Source organism: Desmodus rotundus, chromosome 6 (assembly GCF_022682495.2).
Source record: "Desmodus rotundus isolate HL8 chromosome 6, HLdesRot8A.1, whole genome shotgun sequence".
Lineage (NCBI taxonomy): Eukaryota > Metazoa > Chordata > Mammalia > Chiroptera > Phyllostomidae > Desmodus > Desmodus rotundus.
In genome coordinates this window covers 16,016,267-16,038,512 of record NC_071392.1, presented here as the reverse complement: position 1 = coordinate 16,038,512, position 22,246 = coordinate 16,016,267, and the positions used below count along the sequence as shown (strand labels likewise).

Sequence of the window (22,246 nt, the reverse complement as noted above, 5' to 3'; positions counted from 1 at the left end):
AGAGAGAGAGAGAAACAGAAACATCGATTGGTTGCCTTCTTGTACACGCCCTGATGGGGGATTGAAGCTGCACCTTGGGTATGTGCCCTGACTGGGAGCTGAACATGTCCTTGGGATGATGCTCCAACCAACTGAGCCACACCGGCCAGGGCTACAAGCAACTCTTTGTAAGCAAATACTGGTACTGTTGTAAGATTTGAGCCTGTAAAGACTGGCTATCTTGACCCACATGAGAAAGTATCCAAAGTCGAACACCTCTTTTTAACCAATGTGGATAAATTTTCTTGAGAAACTTGCCCGCACCTGGTACATTAATTTATCTATTTCGGGAAACACTCAGTGGGCCCCCCCTGTCTGACAGGAAGCCCCCCAGCGGCTCTGGGGACAAAGCAGTGAACAAGGTAGACACAGACCTTTTCTTCGTGGGCCCTGGAACCCAGGGCATGAGGAACATTGAACATGGCCCCAGTGGAGAAACGATTACCTTTGTCTTTGTTACGTTGTGTAGATGTAAGATAGCCAAAGTAGGTTACTGCTTATAGGGCTGTTAAACATTCTGAACATCTAGAGGGCATATTTTGATTCCTTCGAACTGACTTTCCACTGTGTTTGCTGTCCCGTCTCCCTGGGATGCTCCTGTACAGCCTGCTTCTCCAGCTCAGAGGGCCTGGCGGGTCAGTATGTAGGGGCTGGTATAGCGCTTCTGTGTGGTGGGAGCAGCGAGGGCACAGGCCCTGAAGTCAGACTGTCTGGGTTTGAGTTCCCCTCCCCTCTCCGTGAATGTGGTTACTATATCTGTGACTCAGTTCCCTCATCAAAATTAGGGTAAAAATCGATTGTTGTGAAGATTGAAGTGAGGCGATACAGACGATGTGCTCAGTCAGTGCCTGGCTCGTTGGGCATCCTCACGAAATGCCCATGGAGCGTGGTGTGGGTCTTGTCTCCCTGCCTGCTCTCTCTGTTGTCACATAATCTTCCCCAGTTCTGCTGCGCCACAGTCTGGGGGATGTCTGCAGTGTTGGCGTTTTCTGGGATGTGGTGATAGCAGTGCGGGGAACGTGTTTTGACAGTAGGCTGCACGGGTTCGAGAGCCTCTGGTGATATGCCACAGTCACCTGTTACCAATGCTCTCAGGAGCCACCAGTTTGTAATTCACTCTCCTTGGTGGAGTGAAAAAGGAAAGGGGATAGTATTGTTTTACAATATGCTACCCCGGATTAAAAGACTTTTTTTCTTTTTTGCTAATAAGCCTTGAGTTAGACAGGAATGTTTTGTATAAATAAGTTTGCTAACAAAAATAACCACCTAAGAAAGTATCTTTCAGACCTTCCTGATCACAATCAGTAAGAAATGTTTCACGTCAGACCAAGGTCACACGTGTGTGTGTACTCAAAAGCCTGAAACTGAAACAAAGTGTCACAAAACAATGTCACTCTTACTACTGTGATGCCACACTTTCTCGTCCATGTCATTCCAGTCCATTTCGTTCCTCTCCATTCTGTGAGGAGCCCAGTAGTTTGGCAGATACTGATCTAAGAAATCGATAGACCTAAACAAGATAGGGATGTGAATAAGAAGAATTAAGCGGGGTGGTCTTCAGCTCCACATTCAAATATTTTCTCAGTAATCATCACTATCTCCTATGCAAGAAAACCTCCCAAAGCCAAAAACAAACAATAAAACATATGATATTGAAGTCTGCTTTTATAGACGTTAGTTCAAATTGACCTTTTAAAATTCGTAGTCATCTCTGTTCCAGCAAAGTGGTGGGCTGCATGGGTGAAGAGGCGGTTCAGTGCAGCCAGGAGACCTTGCTTCTGCCTCTGGCTTTGTCATCACCAGCAGGTTCACGTGTCTTCTCTGAGTCTCAGCTCAGAGGAGGTAATAATATTTATATTATTTGATTTAATTAATTTCATGACATTCCTCTCTTCATCTCCAAAGCCCCAGGGTTGTGTGGGGCCAGCTGAGATACACTGAAATTCTTTTGTAAACTAATGGACTAGTTACAAACATGAAGACCGTTGGGCTGTTAGATTCTGTATTTGTCACCCTTACCTCCTTTTACAAAAATTCCTTTTAGGTTTCTCAGTTGAACGCGCTGATTGCACTTTTGCTGGGAGAGCTGCCACCTGGAGACAGGCAGAAGATCGTGACTATTTGCACCGTAGACGTCCACGCCCGGGATGTGGTGGCGAAGCTCATCTCCCAGAAGGCAAGTTGTTTATAGAGATTTCGGGTATTTTTGGTGTTTCCCAATAGTAGTGTTTATTGTCAAGAGTACTTCTAAGAAAGTCACTGGTTTTTTTTAAAAAAATACTTTGTGTATTTTAATTAGCCCTGAGAAGTTAGTTATGCTTACTTTGGGTGAGTTTGATTTGAGTTAGCTAGTGTATTGCCCTCGGGAAAGTTATCCCAAGTGATGTTCCCCAAGGGTTTTGTCAAGTCAGGAGCCTCTGAACCAGATCATTCAAAAACCGAACCAAGGATGGAAGAAGCCTGAGGAGTTGCCATGTTCATTTCTCACCTCTGTGGCTCACCCAGCCGATGGCAGCATGATTTGTGTCATTTAGCCCATTTCTATGTGCCTTTGGTTCTTTTCCTTTTGAAGGAAGAGAAATGTTGGTCACTCCTCGTCTTTTCCCTTCCAGGCTAAGCGACCTTCTTTAAAGGAGTTATTTTCTAATCCTTTCAGTGCCTTAGTAACCTCTGTATGTATCCCTTTCAAAAGTCCCGGTGTCTCTTAGATACTGGCAGTTTTTAATGTGAGAGAACTTTCTCACCCCTTTTCCAAAGCATGTCCCTACTTACAAACGTCAGGTATCTTTGTCTACTAAACAGCATTGATACATCATGCCCATCACCTACTTCCTCCAGACCCTCCCTTTTTTGGGGGGGTGGTACTAAAATAAGACGATCCCTTTCACAATATGAATGCATGTATATATTATGAAATGTTTTCTGTTGTTTTTCTAGTTCTTTCTTGAGTTATTAAAATCAAAGTGAAGTTTAATTTTCTTCACAAAGTGCAAGCAAATGCTTCTTTGTAGAAGCCATAAACTTAAAAAAATACTGCTTGTTCCAGGTTCAGGACCATTAATGTTCTTTAACTGCTAATCCAAAACCGATCCTTGCAAAATACCACTCACTGGGTATTCTCGTTTTGACAATGACCTTTGGTAACTGCACTTTGAATAGGACCATGCGCCTTCTTCCATATTTCATTATGTTTTGTCAGTGGTGATTTGCTTGTGGTAGGATAAATTTTTATTTAAAATATGTCCTTTATTTTGTATTAAAAGAGATACAGACTTTGTCTAATTTCTGATCATCGACTACACATATGTAGGCAATGTTGAGACTTATGTAGACATCAGACAAATCAGTGGACAATAGTTTCAGTAACGTCAAGTGATTTCCCGAAAATTCTAGGGTCATGGTTTTGAAGAGACTGGAATTATATTTTCAAACTGGAAGAGTGGATAACATTGCTACAATAGTAAAGAACAGTAATGAAAAAAGATACTGTTACTTGATTTAACAAAAATGAAGTGGGAAACCCCCGTACTAAAAGCAGACTGGGTTGAGAATGGACTATTGAAAGCATAGTTTACCCCTGACATTTAGAAATTATGAATGATGTGTCATTTTAATAGAGAGTGTATTTTTAACCTGATTTTAACGATACGAGTATAAAGTTACAACAGTGATCAAATGTCCTGGGGCGATTCATGTGAAGGGAGAAAGCATTGCTTGAACAAGTTGATATTGTTTTACTGTAAAAGCCTTCTCAAAATGAAGACTTTAATTACACGTGTATTTCTTATTAAGTATTCAGCCAGCTACATGCAATTACAATTTGCAGTAGCGTGCAAAAGATTTCCCTTTTGTGAGATTTTTAGAAATAAAATGTGACTCAAAAGAGTTGATTAGATTAACACATTAAGCTTGATGCCTCCGAGCTCTGTGCCTGTACATGACGGCCGTGTGCTGTTTGTAGGTCGTCAGCCCCCAGGCGTTTGCTTGGCTGTCTCAGCTCCGTCACCAGTGGGAGGACACCCAGAAGCACTGCTTCGTTAATATTTGTGACGCCCAGTTCCAGTACTTCTATGAATATTTAGGAAACAGTCCTCGACTAGTGATCACCCCTCTAACCGACAGGTAAGAGTGAGTTTGACTTAGACGGGAAACGAGGCGCCCCCAGCACCGGTAAAGACGCGTGCGGCTGAGAAGAAAGGAGTGAGAGGAAGGGATGAGCAGATTGGGAAACCCCATAAAAGCCGTGTGCACGTGCACTAGTAAGTAACAGGGTGAGCGCTGACTTTAGTTCGAAACACATTAAAGAGAGCCAAGTTAGAGAAGCAGAATGACAGACGCTATATAATATACAGAAGCCATGAACTCATGAGCAGGTTTATATGGTTCAAGGCAGCATCTCTGATCACTAAGTCCACCCTCTGTGGCTGTCTCTGGCTAACATCCTGCTAGCAGGATGTGTAACCACCTCCCCCCACTGCGTCCCTCTATTGGAAGTGTAAACATAGCAATTGCCTGTGTTCAAGTTCATTTTTGAAGGATTGCCCACCGAAAGGATGAAGAGAGAGAGAACACAGTCCTGTGAAGTGGTTTAGCAGACACCTGTGGAGTATGTGCTAGGCGCCCTCCCGGCTTTATACAGGCAGGGTGTCTGCTCTCCCTGAGGCTACTTCCTAGTTGAGTGTGGCGTGTGGAATGAAGAGGAACAATAAACAATTAAGAGTTATTTTTGGTGGTAATATATGCTGTGACAAAATTAAACCAGTTGATAGGTTAGACCTATCTTGAAGGAAGAGTCTATTATCGCAGATTGAGTGAGAGGACATTTGAACTGAGACCGAAATGGTCACAAGGAGCCGGCTCTACAGACTTCCTGGGGCAGAAAGTTACAGGCACAGACAAGAACAAGGTTCCTGAGGTGGCAAGGAGCTTGGCCAGTGCAAGGGATGAGACAGAGAGCCAGTGTGGCTCCAGTGTGGCAGGGGGAGATGGGGTTTCTGTGGGACTCTGGTAAATGTATACACAGGTTAGAACGTTGTAGAGAGAAGGATTTGTCATACTGACTTGAAATTCTTTGTTAGTGTTCCAACCTCTGCCAAATTTACTTGGTGGGAGAAAGCACATTTTAATCCTTGATTTTCAGGAAAGAGAAATCTCACCTCAAAATCACAGGAGTGTACCTAATTGTTCAGTTCCCCATACCACACAACTTATTTGGGAAGAAAAAAAATGGAGACAGTTTCACATGAGAAGTCTTTGAAGCTGGGCTGCAGTGGTGGTCCTGGGAGGTTGGTGGGATTCTCTCACTAGCCTCGTGAGTGTTCTTTACGTATCAGTCTGCTCATGATTTCATCACTGATAAATTGTACAGCTTCTGTAATTCTCTTTCTCTAAAGCAGCTCTCTTTAACTTGTCTTTCACTAAGAGTCAGTGTTTGGTATCTTAATTACACAGTTAATTTCTATATTGCTCTCCAGGCGAGAGATGAAAATGTGTAGCTTGACAAAAGTTACTTGAGAACAGTCAAAACTGCAGCTGCTAAGTGTCTACTGTGTATATGTGACGTTGTCATAGGAGAAAAGTGCAAGAGACATTTTAAAGTTTACCGATATGTCAGGACTAACAGTTTATTACATTTTTTAACTAAAAAATCACTACATGGTTTATTTGGAAGATGAAAGATGAATGTTCCTTTTGAGAGTATTACTAATGCTACATATTCCCTGACTGGTATGGCTCACTTGGTTGGGCATCAACCCGAAAAGTGAAAGGTCGTCAATTCAATTCCGGGTCAGGGCACATGCCCGGATTGCGGGTTCAGTCCCCAGTTGGGGCACGTATGAGAGGCAACCAATTGATGTTTCTCTCTCACATCAGTGTCTCTCCCCCCTCTCTCTCCTCCCTACTCCTCTCTCTAAAAATAAATAAATAAAATCTTTTAAAAAATAGTGCTACATGGTGTTCACACTGTGTAGTGTATACATTTCTTTTGCATTCCATTCTGTGGGTCAGTTACACATTGTTTACACTAACACAGTGATGCCTTTAGAGCACGTCTGTTGCATCTCATTTGATGCTGACCATACCTTTGTGTGGTGGGCAGGGCGGGTTGTGTGGCTCCTTCTCACATGGATGGGCAACTGCAGTGACTTGGGTCATCAACCAGCTTGTCACTGAGACACTTGAGTTGGAACATGGGTGAATTGGCGAGGAAGGTGCGGGCTAGGCTGCTGTTACAGAGAGCTCCAAAATATAATGGTCTCGATAACACAGCAGCTAATGTCCTACCTGTGTAACAGCCCAGAGTGGGGTGGTCCCAGCAGAGGCATTTTCCTAGGATTTGCACACATGGTTTCAGCACTTAGCACATGGGTGGAGCTTGGTCACTCCTGGCTGGAAGGGAGGTAGGAAGTGTCATCTGCAGCATATTGGTGGCCACATGTCCAGTCAAAACTTGGAACGTGAGGAAAAGATACTAGAGGATAGTCTCTACTACAGAAAGTGCTCCATTCTCAGTCCAGGGGTCTTTCCACTCCATATTCATTGTAAAATTCACTTAAACCTATGATGGCCGTAAACTATGGAAATGCTTTGCATTTTTATGCATCATTGTTTCTGTCTGCTTAGTAATTTGAATCTTTCAAGGTATTTACCTGCAGCTTTCCTTAAATCTTCCTACAATAAACCTCATTTTACGGAGGAGAAAACTGAGGCAAGTTGATGTCAAAAAAAAGAGAGAGAGAGAGAGAGAGAGATTATCTGCTTATTGGCAAAGTAGACACTAGTGCCTGGTCTGCTGACCTGCCTTGTGTCTCCACTAGATCTGCTGTCTGTACTGAGACAAAAATGGCTTCTCACTCAGCAGAAACCCTGTGGAAGGCGCTTGCTATTTATTGGGTTTTCCTTCTTTTACAAATATTAAATTCTGTCTTTGCATAATTTTTCTCAGTCTAAGAACCGCCAAGTCTTTCCTGCAGAAAAGGTATTATAATCTAAATGCAAGTAGCAACACATGCAAAATGAATTCCTAAAATACATTTTAATATAATAAATTATGACTTTGTGCATTTGCTTTATACTTTGAAACAGGTATATATTATTTGCAGACTGTGTATATATTTACATATCTCAGATCAGTGTAGTTATTAGGTGGCAGTTTAATGAAGTAAATGTTTAATTCATTCATCATCCAAGATTTCTATATTTGTTTTATAAACAATAGTTTGAGATGTTGTCTGCCATATTAATAGTATCTTTACCTAGAAATATCAGAAATTCTATAACATTGCAAATTGAATGTTAGTTGTATTTAAATACAGAGCTCTTAGGAAATGAGACAGAGCAATACGTTTTCCTCTATTGTTAAACAACCAATGTAAAAATAACTGAAATATGAAATATTATTGACTCTCCTTATTGCCATGAACAAATCAAAGGTATATTAATATTTTGTGCTACTACCACATTCTAGATGTTGACGTCTTACACTTGAAAACAAATTGGATTGCCCTTGTGTTGTCTAGAAATCTCGTGTTAGACTGCTACCTGTGTTTTCTGTTGCTTGAAGGTGTTACATTACTCTAACTCAGTCACTCCGCCTGACCATGAGTGGCGCTCCAGCTGGCCCCGCCGGTACAGGGAAAACCGAAACCACCAAAGATCTCGGACGTGCCCTTGGCATGATGGTTTATGTGTTCAACTGTGCAGAGCAAATGGACTACAAAGTAAGTTAGTTAGAGGATGATGTATTCTAACAGTGCTGTTCCTGATGTGAAATGATTCGAAATAATAGCTTCAGTCCCCCTTCTGTTAAATTCTACATGCCTCACTCCATCCTTTAGTCCATAGGAAATATCTACAAGGGATTGGTGCAGACCGGAGCCTGGGGCTGCTTCGATGAGTTCAATCGGATTTCTGTGGAAGTTCTGTCCGTGGTGGCGGTGCAAGTGAAAATGATACATGATGCCATCAGAAACAGGAAAAAGAGGTGGGTGGCATGTGGCTTTTTTCTCCCCTGTGGTTACAAATAGAAAGAATAACATGGAAGAATGCCGTAAACTTCACCTTCACAGCCCATGCTGCTTCTCCCTGCCTCATGAAATAGATAAAATAAGAGAGACTGGCTAATTTTGAATAGTTATTCAGAATGACCTCCCATATTTTAATGACTGGTTTTTAAGTGTTGAATACAACAGAGGTGTATTACGGTATCTCAATCACTTAAAGTATAACACCCTCTACAATGCTAAATCAGCGATCAGTTCTCAATCCTGATCTATCTTGACCTTCTGGCCGCATCTGACATGGTTGGTCCCTCCATTGTGGGGACACACTTTCCTCACTTGGGTTCTAGGACACCAGACTGTCCCCGCAGTGTTCTCCCACCCTCAGGGCTATTACTTCGTATCTATGAAATGGGCAAAAGTATACTATATTCACACTTCTTCCCCTGGTGATTTCATCCAGTTGTGTGGCCTTCAGTACCATCTGCATGCTGCTGGCTGCCAGCTGCCCAGATCCCCCTCCCCCGATACCTGGGCTTCATAGGTGATGCCTGTTGGGGCCCCTCAAGGTGCCACTTGAGGTCTCACAGTCCTCTCACCTCAAAGTCAAAATTCTGGTCTTTCCACCACCACCTGCTTTATTTGATGTCCCATCCCAGTAGATTATAGCCCTACTTTCTCCCATTTACTTGGGCCAAAAACATTCCAAATATATCCAGGACCTGACCACTTCCCAACTTGATGCCACACTCTAAAAGATACAAGACGACAGGGTTTGATGGCTTGATTTGAGAAGTAAGTATTACAGTACACGGTTGTGGTTTTGTTGTCACAGTTTTGGTATACAGTAAGTAATGTACAGCTCATTTATCTGGCCTATCCATTTACCTTTCATTATTAAGGTATTTTGCTCAGCCAGGAACATTTCAATCTCCCCATCATGGAAAGATTATCTAGCTGCTGGAAACTGTGAAGCTATTGGAGGAGTTTCCAGTTGTGATCATAACTTACAGCTGCGTATTTCCACCTTCTAGAAATCCTCCCTGTCCCCCTACCACGTGGCTCTGGGTACCAGGAAGCAGTTGCCTTTCACCTGCCCTACTCTAATGCCACGTTAGAGAAGTTAGGGTCTTTCCTCTTTTATCCCCAGGTGCACTTGGTTGAGCTTTTAGTCAAACTCTTATTATTTAACGTAACCCAGGTGCCGTTTGAAGCCATCTTTTCCTTTGGAGACTTATAGAACTGGTCCAGGACTTCTAAAAACTCCCCACCTCAGCTCTTGATAGTCTCCTGTCCCCATGCCTGTGTGTCTGTCAGCTGTGCCTGTTCTTCTTCACGCTAGGCTAGTCCATGTGCAGATGGCTGGCTCCTTCTCGATTTCATGTGTTTGATTAAACTCTGCTTATACTCGAGGATTTAAGCGTTGGGACCATGCCTTAACCACAAATCCTTCCAAAGTCTTCCAGAATCTTGCTGGCTGTACCCTCGTGAGGTCCTTCCCTTTGACCTGCGGTTATTCTCCTCTGACTAATGGGACAGCAGTCACTTGCCTGCTCGAATAGCCCTCCCAGGCCTGTCTCCCTGCTGTTCTAGGAATGCAGATTTCTCCATCCTTACCTTGACTCTCCAGAATCCACCTTCTCTTAACTCTCTGGTGCCTAAGCAGCTCATAGTCCTCAACACTGCGTCTCTTTCCCTCCTCAGTCTGCGGTGTAGGCCCAGCTCCTCCACTCCTCCTCCCCTCCCCCTTCTCAACAAGAAAAAGCCTTATACTTTGTCTCATTTAGCTCATGTGAAAGTTTCCTCCTACTTACCCTTCAGGAGGAAAGTGTCCTCCTACAGTCCATTACATTACATTGCTCTGGCCATCAAAATCCTAATTTGGCCCTTGCAAATCTTGCTGAAAATCCTTCACTGCTTCTCCTCTGCCTTCAAGGGATGATAATAGCCACAATCAGAGCAAAAATCTGTTGGGTATCTACCATGTTTTAGGCATTTAGATACATAATCTCATTTAATCCTCATATAAGCCAATGAAGCGGGTGATATTATTATCCCTTTTCAGTTAGATGAGGGAATTAGAACATGCCTAAAGTGACATAGCTGGTCCCCGAATGCTCCCAGTCCAACCCCAGAGCTGGCTGTCACAGCCACTGCGCTCTTCTGCCCCTCGGTGGTTGCCAATGGGTGTTTGTCAAATGGGAGGGAGGGAGGGGAGAAGGAAGGAGGGAAGGAAGAGTGGGGGAAGGAGGATGGGAAACCATGAAATGAAGGCTGAACATGAAGTCTCTTTCTTCTCTCAGCACAGTATCCTCTACCTGTGCAGTACCTCATTCAAACAACTGCAGCCCACATTTGAAGGTGAAAATGGTGCCACCTTTTCTGAATTGTTTAAGTGGTCAAGGCCTCATTTTTACATTCTAGCATCTTATGGCTTTGCTACGATATAAAAGGATACTTTCCATATTTGTAATTCCTTCGGGGAAATGGAGTGAATTGTTAATAAACATGCTTCAAAGCATACTCAAAATATGTATGCTTATGAATTTTAAAGAAAATTACACAGAATAAACAGCTTCCTAATAACGTTTGCACTTGTCTGTGGTTTGCATTTGTCAATGTGCATTCATATTCAGTGAACATGTTTAATTCCATCAGTATTCTTCTTATGGTAGATTTGTGTTTCTCGGGGAAGCTATCACGCTGAAGCCATCAGTTGGAATATTTATAACCATGAACCCAGGGTATGCTGGTCGGACCGAATTACCGGAAAATCTCAAAGCTCTTTTCAGGCAAGTGTTTCGCTTTGCGGTTTAGCATCTGGAGCTCTCATGCCACCTAACGTCGCTGGTCTGCACTGTTAAAAGATTTGTTTGTACTTGAGAATTCCTGTAAAAAGCCCCTTATTCTTTCTCAGGGATTACTTTATGGAGAGAACCTTCAGCATGATAAATTCATTCTTTTGTAATATGAAACTGGACTCAAGTTCATTCCTTAAAGGTCTTGTGGTATTTTTGAACATTTAGTACCAGCTCTTTTGTAATGATATTTTTATTATAATTTTCACCAATTATAAAATATTTGGAAAATACAGAAAAGAATAAATAGAACATTACAGCTACAGCTTTACTACCCAGAAATAACGATTGTTATATTTTTTTACTAGTCTCTTTTATAATGTATATTTTATGGAGTTAAGATAGGAGGTTAGGCATAATTTTTATTTAGTTCTCATTTAATATTTTGCCACAAGTAGTTTTTCATAGTATTAAATAGTCTTTGGAAATTCCATTTTATGTGGCTCCAAAATAGTCTCTGTATGGCTTGTTCATAATTTTCTTAACTATTCCCAATTGACATGTAGGATTTGCATTTTTCTTTCAGTTTTTTATGATCCTAAAATCGCAGGCTATAACCATCTTTTCATATAAAGAGTTATCCTTATTTCTGATTATTACCCACAATAGATTCCTACCTGCAGAATTGGTGCATGATTGAAATGCCTATTGATGACCTCTTTTCCAGCAGCAATCTACCAATATCACTCCTGTTAGTGCTCTGTCAGAAAACTCTGCTGTTGCATTTGAACCAGTTACTTAACTCATATTTTAAATCAACTTTGTTCGGGTATAATTTCACACAAAAGGACACCCATGTAAGTGCATAATTGGCAAAAATACTAGCATAATTGAGAAATGGAATATTTCCAGCACCCCCGAAGTTCTCTTGTGCCCCTTGAAGTTAGTCCCCCATACCACTGGTGTGCTTTCTGTGACTTCAGGTTAAATTTATTTACATAAATGAAACTACACAGCATGTATTCATTTGCTGTCTTCTTTCCTTTCAACAGTATGGTTTGGGGTTCCTTCCAAGTTAGAGTGTATCAGTAGTTTCTGTTTGTTCCTGGTGAGTATTCTCCTGTATGTATCCATTCGTTCACCCATTCACCAGTCAACTGACACATGGGTCGTTCCTAGTGTGGGGCTATTGTGAACAAAGCTGCTATAAACTTTCGTGTTCAATCCTAGTATGAACAAGTCTTCTTTGGGATAAAGATCTGTGAATTGCATTATTAAGTCATGTGGCAAATGTGTATTTGACTTTGTTAGAATTTGCAGTCTGTTTTCCAAGAGGGTTGTATCATTGTACACTTGCCCTACATTCCTGTCCAAACTTGGTATCGTCAGTGTTTTGGATTCAGCCAGTCTGGTAGATACGCAGTGGTTTGCCATTGTGGGCTCTGTTTGTGTTTCCATGATGGCTAATGATGTTGATCGTCTTTTCGTGTGACTTACTAGCCATTCCTATGCCAGTTTCTGTGAAATTCTGTGTTCTGGGTACAATTTCTTTATTAGACACATATATTGCAAATGCCTTTCAGTTTGTGGCTTGCATTTTCATTTTCTTAATGGTGTTCATCAAAGATAGAAGTTTAAAATTTGATGAAATGCAACTTATCAGTTTGTTTTGTTTTTTCTATCCTGATTGAGAACATTTAATTAGCCCCAGGTTGCAAAAATTTTCAACTGCATGTTCTTCTAGAAGTTCTGTTTTATAGTTTTCATTTTTCTGTTAATGTGCTAAACTATATCGATTTTTCAAATGCTAAACAATTCAATAATGCATTCCTAGGATCAGCTTCTCTTGGTCAGGAGATATAATTTTTTAAAAGATTTTATTTATTTATTTTTAGAGAGCAGGGAAGGGAGGGAGAAAGAGAGGGAGAGAAACAATGTGTGATTGCCTCTCGCATGCCCCCTACTGGGGACCTGGCCCACAACCCAGGCATGTGCCATGACTGGGAATCAAACTGACAACCCTTTGGTTTACAGGCCCATGCTCAATCCACTGAGCTACACCAGCCAGGGCTTTTTCTATACATATTGATGGAGTTAATATGCTACTATTTTGTTAAAGATTTTAAAATCTATGCCATGAGGGATACTGGTCTATAGTGTCTTTTCTTGTGATACCTTAATCTGGTATGGGCATCACAGTAACGATAACCTCATGAAAGGAGTTGGCAAATGCTCCCTTCTTCCGTGTGTGTTAAGAGTTTTTATAGGATTCATATTATTTTCCCCTTAGTTATTTAATAGGCTTAATCAGTGAGGCCCTCTGGGCCTAGATTTTTTTGTAGGAATCCTTTTAGTGATACATTCTATTTCTTTAATAGATATGGAATTATCCAGATTTTTTATTTTGTCTTGAATTTGCTTTTGATAATTTGGATCTTTTGAGGAATGTCTTCATGTTATCTAGATTGTTGAATTTATTGGCATTAATGTGGCTGTGACATTTCCTTGTTATCTGTGGTGATGTCTTGGAGTCCATGTCTGAGATGGGTGATTTTTGCTCTCACATTCTTTTCTACCTTGATGAGTGAGAGGCTTATCAGTTTTATTTCTTTGTTCTTTAGTGTTCACACTGTGTTCTTTATTCACAGTCTGCCTTCAAAATAATATATTACAATGTAATATAAGAACCTCTGTTCTTATATTCTTTTAAGCTTAAAATTTGCTTGTTTATCCATCTATATATTTCCCATGTATTTTCTTCTGATCTTTATAGTATTATTTTTAAATGTACTTCATCTGTTAAAGACTTGTTTTGGTAAGGAACATGAAATGAGTATTTAAACAGAATTACTTTCCCTAATAGTCAATTATTCTAGCATACATTATTGAATGCTCTCCTTTCCTTATATAGCAGCTTTCTTTAGTGTAGCAATTTTATAATGCCTGGTTTTCTTGAAAAAAATTCTATAGAACAACTAGTCTGGAAATAAATGTAATAATCACAGAATCTTTTCATTGGAAAATTATACATATTTCCATTATTTTTACATGTGTAACCCAATGCATTGCACACATGTCTTCCTTTGGGTCTTCACATTTGAATTGCTTGTGAAGTTTCCATAAATTTAATGTGACTAAGTGCAGCATCGTTTATGTTGGGGTGCAAGTGCTTGTGTCAGCCAAGTTTGAAGGGCCCTTGGACGAAGACAGTAGTGCTCGTGAGCAGGTGGGTAGTACTTACACGTGAGCCCCCAAAGTATCACGATTCCGCCACTTACCCAGCCTGTGTGTGGCCTGGGGCAGGTGCTTGTACCTCTCAGAGCCTTCGTGTGCGCCTCCGTGGAATGCAGGAGAGAAGAGTGGCCACCTCATCGAGCTAGGTGAGAGCGCATGAAGAGCTTTTAGCATCCTATATGGCATGAAGAAAGTGCTCAGAAAATGTTCCTGTCGACATTAATGCAAGTCGCAATGAAGCACATTTGCTAAGCATTCTCTCTCCCTTCTTTGCTCTTCATCTTGATGACTCTTGTCATGTGATAAAGAGTAAAAATGTGAGAAAACTGCTTATGTGAATGTGGGGCCTGCTTAGATAAAAGCACGTACTCAATTACATACATGTGCTCAGTAATGTGTGTGTACTCAGTGACATGTCTGTACTCAGTGACACGGACCCAGAGGGCCTCTGGGGAACGCCTAGGATGAAAACCAGGTGTGCGTGAAGTAGACTGTGATCACGTTCACAACAAGGGGTGGGTCAGTATTTGGGGTGCGTGCTGAGAGAAATTGAAAATAATGAGCTTCTTATTTCCCTGACTCCTCCTCTGCACTTCAGTTGAGTGGAATTTTATCAAGTGTTGCTGTTAATAGCAGTTTTCTTTGGGAAGGACTTTTAGAAGTCCCCCTCTAAAAAAGGGGGTATTTGAAAGCTATGTTTTTATAAATTTTCATCTTACACAAGTCTCGAAGCGGGCCTCAGGCAGCGGTGTACCAGACATGGCTCATATGAGCATAAAAGAGCTGGTAGTTAAATTTTTGTGGGTTTTCAAGGTGTGTCGTTAAGTACAACCACTAATAAAAACTAAATTATATAAACTTATGATTACATAAATTGTATCACAGACAAAGGTGATACTCAAAACTCATCCCTTCATAATTAAATTACTTTAGGAATATTTATACTCCTAAGATCATGTATGTCTCTTGTGTCTGTATGGTGGTGTGTTACCGGGTGGCTCCTCCCGGCTCCACATTCAGTGATGTCATGTGGGTGGAGAGAAATCAGCCGCGGTGGAAGTATTTGCTCCATGGGAGTCGGCACACACCCACCTATGCTTCTGCCATCTGCAGACTTTGTGTCTTTTCCTGTGTATCCGTAACTAATAGACAATGTTTTTAGTTAAAGAGAGGGATCTTGTTAGCCATGATTGACAGAGGTAACTGTGACTAGCTGCTTGGGAATGGTTAGAATGTTGGTACAAATTAATCACTTGATTTCAGCCTAATGTACTTAATATCTTTTCACATTTTCAAATTGAATTTCATATTTACTTTACAGACCCTGTGCCATGGTGGCCCCCGACATCGAGCTCATCTGTGAAATCATGCTCATTGCTGAAGGTTTTGTGGACGCCCGCTCATTAGCCCGGAAGTTCGTTACATTGTACACACTCTGCAGAGACCTCCTCTCCAAGCAGGTGACGAGTCTTTCATTAGTTACTTCTCTTGGTTCTTATGTCACATTAGAACAGCTTTTGAAATACGGGTGCTGGGTGATTTATCTTTCAAATTATGGTTAGACATTTAGAAGTAAGTTACATTTTCTATAACATTTCAAAAACTCTGTATTTTACAATTCTTAAATTTTTTGTGAAATTAAACCTGAGACCTTTTAAGTTTCATGTTTAATTTATACTTAATAGTTTTTGTTGATGAGCTACGTGATTTCCTTTGAACTTGGCCAGTGTTATAATTCTAAATGGAATTTCATGATGCCTCCCTTTCTTGGTGAGAATATTATTTTCTCGTGAGAGAAGGCAAGAATGTCCATGAGTGTCGGGTAAAAACCGATTTTCTGGAGAACACCTCAAGAAATGTTAAACTGAAATTTTCTCATTTGTTGGTAATCCACCATTTGAAAGTAGAGTTTGCTTTTTTTTTTTTTTAACTTTTGCTCTACAATTCCTTGGTCTCTGAAATGGGTCAAACTTAACTATTTTCTATTCTCTAGTCATTAGCTTCTTGCAGTTTCATTGAAGTTGCTGATATGCCACAAAAGCTACACATGTATCAGCATTGTTATTTTTAAACTTGGTTTTTTGGCCACCTTTGACTTTTGTCCTTTGACCTTTCATTAATTCCTGATAACATTATTTTGCAGCCGTTCCAGGATGAAAGTATTAAAACACCACAGTAATCAGGGCTATTTGAGACCTAGGCCTGGGGAAGGGGGGACGGCAAGGTTGTCCGTACAACCCGAAGTATGTGCTTGTGGATGGAGGGGAAGGTGTGGAGGGGGTTGAACTCCTGAGTTAGCAGGTCTATTGAGAGAGAAGAGCAAGGGAGCTGGATGGAGCCTCAAGCAAATGCCACAATGAAATGCTGTGGGAAGAAGAAATTTGCTGACAAAGGCAGGGAATCGGGTGAAAGGAGCCGGAAGAAGCCAAAGGGAACGTGAGTCTCACGGTTTCAGAGAGGAGAGGGAACTATGACTTCACAACATCAAAGCACGCATTTCTCTGAACTCTTAGCTTTCTGCGTTCACTTCCGGAATGAGAATCTTATTCCCTCACACAGTGTTTTAGAAAATTTGCCTGTGTTCTGATTTCAGGATCATTATGACTGGGGACTTCGTGCTATTAAATCTGTCTTGGTTGTAGCAGGCTCCCTGAAACGAGGAGATAAAAACAGACCTGAAGACCAGGTAACGCAACACTAACGTGATTTTGTTGAGTGAGTAGCTACACAGCTTCGTACAAATCAGACGAGATGGGGCACGTTCAGGGTGGTACGGCTGTAGACCGGCTTCATACAAATCAGTGTGTCATGGACAGTGGGTCACGCACAGCACGACCTTTAAAAACATGGCATCTGTTATTAATGTAGGATATTTCGAGCCCTGGCATTTCTTATATTATAAAAGATCACAAGTATTCTTGAGTAAAAGGATTGAGTGTAGGAAAGAAAATATGATTTTATAAGTGCTTTTGAAATGTCAGCTACTAATAATACTTTGGTGGTCATAATCAAATAGTTCAGTAATTGCTCTGATTAAATTGCTCAGATTTCCTCTGAGGAACATTTAGAAAAGTTGATTAATTCTGGGGTGTTAATCCTGAAGAAGTTATCGAAGACAAAATCTAATGGAAGAAAGTATGTCCATTTCATAGGATGTAAGGTGGACACAGAGCACAGAACAGGGAGGTTGAACACCTGTCCCCAGCGCTGTGCTCCGTCGGTTATTCGGAGCTACTAGGTAGGGAATGGACCCTCCTAGCAACCAACAGTGGCAGCTGCCTGTCTCTTCTTCTGGATTAAATCAGCAGTGAAAGTAACAGATATATGGCTCTGTGTATGCATAGTGCTTATGTATACAGGCACCATGGCTTGAGAAGTTGAAAAAAAAATAGATCTATCCAGTGAGTTTCTTTGTATGTGAGAGAATATGTATTATGTGATTTTCTACATTCATTTTCTTATCCTTGCCTAAGGACATTTTTTTTATTTCTCTGAAAGAGAGAGAGAAATATTGACATGAGACAGAAATGTCAACTTGGTTGCTTTCCCGTACGTGCCCCGACTGGGGATCGATCCCAAAACCTGGGTGTGTGCCCTGACCAGGAATTGAATGTGTGACCTCTTGGTCTAGGGGACAATGCTCCAACCAACCAAGCCACACCGGCCAGGGCTCTACATTCTTTTTTTCAATCTCTCTCTTCCTCTCAGTCACAATTCATGATGCGGTCAGGATTTTCTTGTATTTATTTTCTCTCCTGCTATGTTGTTCTTGTTGTTATTGAAATGCATACCATATTTTTCAGACTATAAGATGCACTACCCCCCCACCAAATTTGGGAGGAAAATGGGGGTGCGTCTTATATTCTGAATGTAGCTAACATTTACATTGGTGAAATATTATGTTATTTATGTTATTAAATATTTTACCACATTTTTTGCTTCAAAATTTTTTTCCTATTTTCCTCTTACACCTAGGTGTGTCTTATGGTCCGAAAAATACAGTACCTCTTTCTGTACAAGTCGTCCTCATGTTCAAGTTACTGCTTTGAACATCTAAAGCCCTTTTTGGTTTTCGGCCCATATAAAACAAAGACCCGAACTGAAAATGGTTGAGTTTAGTCTTCCGAGATTCTCGGAGAACTTTGAATGAAATGATCCGGTGGTCCTGGTTAATTTATTGTCCTGGAGTGTGAGGATTAAGGAGAGAAGGGCCCAGACCCTTTCCGAAGATCAGAGCAGGTCACTGGCAGTGATGGATCAGAACCTTCTTGATGACTTTAGTCTGAGGCTGTCCGTGGTGTTGGCAGAGCCTTCTCATGTTCTGATGTGTGAGATTGAGACCATTTAACCTCCCTGTGGATAGAATGCCATCCTGAGAGAGAACAGTATTGACTCTCATGCTTTAGATATGAGAAATAAAACATCTTAGCTGTTAGGTCTTTGTTAGACATTGTATTGGCTTTTTAAAAATACAATTGTTTTCTTTTTTTCAAAAGATTTTATTTATTTGTTTTTAGAGAGAGGAAGGGAGGGAGAAAGAGAGCGAGAGAAACATCAATGTGTGGTTGCCTCTTGCACGCCCCCTACTGGGGATCTGGCCTGCAACCCAGGCATGTGCCCTGACTGGGAATCGAACTCGAGGCCCTTTGGTCCACAGGCCAGTACTCAATCTACTAAGCCACCCCAGCTGGGGCTGTATTAGCAATTTTAAAAAATAAAGTGTGTTCTATTTCCTTTTCTAGGTACTCATGAGAGCGTTAAGGGACTTCAATATGCCTAAAATAGTGACTGAGGACATCCCTGTGTTTTTGGGCCTGGTGAGTGACCTGTTCCCAGCCCTGGATGTGCCCCGAAGGAGGGTGCCACACTTTGAGCAGATGGCCAGGCAGTCCGCCCTGGAGCTCCACCTGCAGCCCGAAGAGAGCTTCATCCTCAAGGTAGAGGGACCATTTGCTTGTCATGGCAGCCCTTGGGATGTGCAGTGACACTGTAGTTAAGGGACACTGAACAAGACTTCAACTTACACTAACCTTAATATGATCTTAATATATACTTTGCAGGGGTGTCCAACCTTTTGGCGTCTCTGGGCCACACTGGAAGAAGAAGAGTTGTCTCAGGCCACACATTAAATACATTGCAGTGACATGTAATCACACACAAAAAAAATCTCATAATGTTTTAAGTGAATTTATGATTTTGTGCCGGGCCCCATTCATAGTCATCTTGGGCTGCATGCAGCCCGCGGGCCGTGGGTTGGACACCCCTGAAGCATTCTCATCTGGCAGTCTTTACTAAAGTAAATAGTGTCTGTTCCATCAGTCTGTGAGAAGGTAAACACACAAATACGGTTAAGTTATGGCTTTAAATGTAAGCATACTTTTTTTTTCAGTTCCTGTGTTTTATTTTTTTAATTTGTATTGTTCAAAATTTGTATTGTGTTCTATGACAGTTGTCCCATCCCCCACCCTTTAAGCATACTTTTCATTAGTTTATCAAACTTGTTGGTGACATGCATCCAAAATTAATTGATTTTGCTCTTTTCTCTCCAGTTTAGAAAAAACTCGAAGTACAATTATTAACGCATGTTTTCATGGGGAGAAATGTCTACGTGTGTGACATCCTCTGACTTACTAAAGGCTTGTGCCTGTGGGTGCTCAGTTTGGGTGCAGTGAAGGCAGGGATGCTAAAATACATACAGAGCGTGGTTTAGATGTTTTAGAGACGTCAGTCATTCCTCGGATGTAGACGGTGATCGGCCACACACTGGTGCTCTGTACTTCATGAAGCCATGAACTTTGCTAGCAGCCCCCGCCGTGGACCCAGCACTGCTGTCTCCCCGTCTGCCTGTGGCAGCAATTCACCGAGTGACGGGCGGTCATCGTCCTCACTCCTGTGTTCCGTGTGGGCAGGTCCCAGAGAGACAGCGCTTTGTCCTTGCCATCAGCTTTAAGGCTCCTGGGATACAGTGTGGGCAGAAGTAGGCTTACAGTGGTTCGGATGGGACATAATACAATAATTCATAAATAAGGAAACAAGAATAAACTCTGCATTTTGCATACTCACAACTGTAAACCTATCTTTGCCCCTCTCTGTATAATGTCAGTGCGGGCTGGCTTGGATTGTAAGGAGAGAATTGGGCAAAATGGGTAGTGTTTTATTTTTTATTAAGCACAAACTCGTTCAGGGAAACCAGTGACTGGCTGTTTGGTCTGCAGGTTGTCCAGCTCGAGGAACTCCTGGCCGTGCGGCACTCTGTCTTCGTGGTTGGAAATGCAGGCACGGGGAAGAGTCAGGTATAGTAAACGGCCAGTTAGCTTTCAACCTTTGAAGGAACAGTTTCTGGGGAGAGGAGTGCTATTTTCAATTCTATTTCAGCGTTCCCATCGGTGAAGTCCACCATAATTTTGAGTTAGAGATTCCACTATCGTTCTTTGATCAATTGACACTATTTCCCTCTCTAATGGGGACTGGGAGAGAGTAACAAATAGAACATTACATTTAAACCAGGAAAATAAGCTGAGATGAAGATTGGGTTTTCCATATGAGCTATTTAGCGTCGTATTCATTCATTTAGATGTATGCCATCCTATTGCATGCATCTTTCAATAATATCATTCTGCCAGAATTCTTGTATCCACAGTTAACATATTGAGAGACTCTTGAATAAGATACTTGGCTTACAGGGTTCGACCGGCCCTCCCTACATTTATCAAAACTATACTTCATAGAAAAAAACCAACTATACTTCATTATTACCAATTATACTTCATTACCACATTATTCCAGGTTCTCCTCATATCATTAAGAAAACCCAAACATTTTCCTTCAGTACTCTCTCAGAATATGGGCCTCCAGAGTTTTGCCTATAGGGCCAAAGTAAAACTTGAAAGAAAGGGAGGCGGCACACACCACATTTTTGAGCTGCCTATCATGCGCACTACATGGTACCTATTAGGGGCATTACATGTCATTTACTCTGCACAGTGATAACATGCCATGGATATTATTACCCCCATTTTCAGTTCACTGCTTGATTTTGCCTGGTCCTCCTGGCAATCCTGGTAACATACTTATTTTTTTGATTGGCAGACAGCATATGCAGAAATGCATGCATTTTAGTTCAGGGTGCTTGGGTGTAAACATATTAGTAGCCACAACTAAAACTAATGAGTGGGCATATGAGACTTCAGAGCGTGGGTGTATACAGAACTTACCGGCATGTAGGGGTGAACACAGACTGGAGCAATGGTAAAGGGGGGCCCTGTGTGAGGATGCTTCCAGTGAAAAATGTGATAATTGAAATATTACAGTTTCACTGATCAAAGAATGATAACCGAAAGACCCGTAGTTATTTGGTTAGAGTAAGTTGCAGATGAGGGCTATGGTTTAGGGAAGGGAAATTAAATTCTATAATTTTCAGTAGATTAATGGTGTCTAGAAATGTCAGCTTACTATTCCTACAGCATTCAGTTGCTTTCATCCGGTTTTCACTGATTCTGCCCTAGCTAGCCTTTGCGTGAGCTGATGCGGCTGCGGCACCAAAGCTCGGGGCCACGCTGTTTGACACCTTGTGATTTCAAAGTATTCGGCAGGTGTTCATCAGTCCTGCAAACCCCTGTGAGAAGATCAGGGGGTGTCCGGGTTAGATGTCAATTAGACAGACATATATTAAGCACCTATTCCTGTGAATCCTTATTCTCAAGGGTATAGGTTAGGGTTTCTCAACCTCAGCACTGCTGACATTCTGGACCAGTTACCTCTTTGTTGTAGGGCTGCCCTGCTGCGTTGCAGCATGTTCAGCAGCATCCCTGGCCTCTGACCACTAGGTGCCAAGTAGCACTCCCTCTTCCCTCAAGTCGAGACCTTCTGCTGTTGGGAACTATTGCTCCAGGTCCCTAGACCTCAACACACATCCAGACCAGCATCGTAGGCATTGCCTGGGGCCTTAGCAGAAATTCAGCTCATCAGTCCCACCCCAGACCTACGGAATCAGAAACTCCATGACTGGGTCCAGCAGTCTGTATTTTAATACCCCTCAGAGCCTAAGTAATGCTGATGCCAGCTAAATTTTGAGCACAGTCTAAATAATACAGGCAGAGAGGATTTTAATAGCGTGAACAGGAACGCTCACTTACATACAGTCCTTCAGTTTGCACACGTGGTTAAAAATCTCAG

At 41.7% G+C, this 22,246-nt stretch overlaps 1 protein-coding gene across 2 annotated transcripts in view; it reads left to right on the top strand.

Moving 5' to 3' along the window:
- Positions 1-22,246, top strand: part of DNAH11 (dynein axonemal heavy chain 11) — a 249,553-nt gene that overhangs the window by 81,590 nt on the left and 145,717 nt on the right. For both annotated transcript variants that reach the window (XM_045197324.3, XM_053927361.2), the window contains exons 31-39: positions 2,084-2,215; positions 4,001-4,161; positions 7,604-7,760; positions 7,878-8,023; positions 10,715-10,831; positions 15,393-15,531; positions 16,665-16,757; positions 18,814-19,008; positions 20,287-20,364. In XM_045197324.3, coding sequence (XP_045053259.2) covers positions 2,084-2,215; positions 4,001-4,161; positions 7,604-7,760; positions 7,878-8,023; positions 10,715-10,831; positions 15,393-15,531; positions 16,665-16,757; positions 18,814-19,008; positions 20,287-20,364 — 1,218 coding nt within the window. The remainder of the gene's footprint in view (positions 1-2,083; positions 2,216-4,000; positions 4,162-7,603; positions 7,761-7,877; positions 8,024-10,714; positions 10,832-15,392; positions 15,532-16,664; positions 16,758-18,813; positions 19,009-20,286; positions 20,365-22,246) is intronic.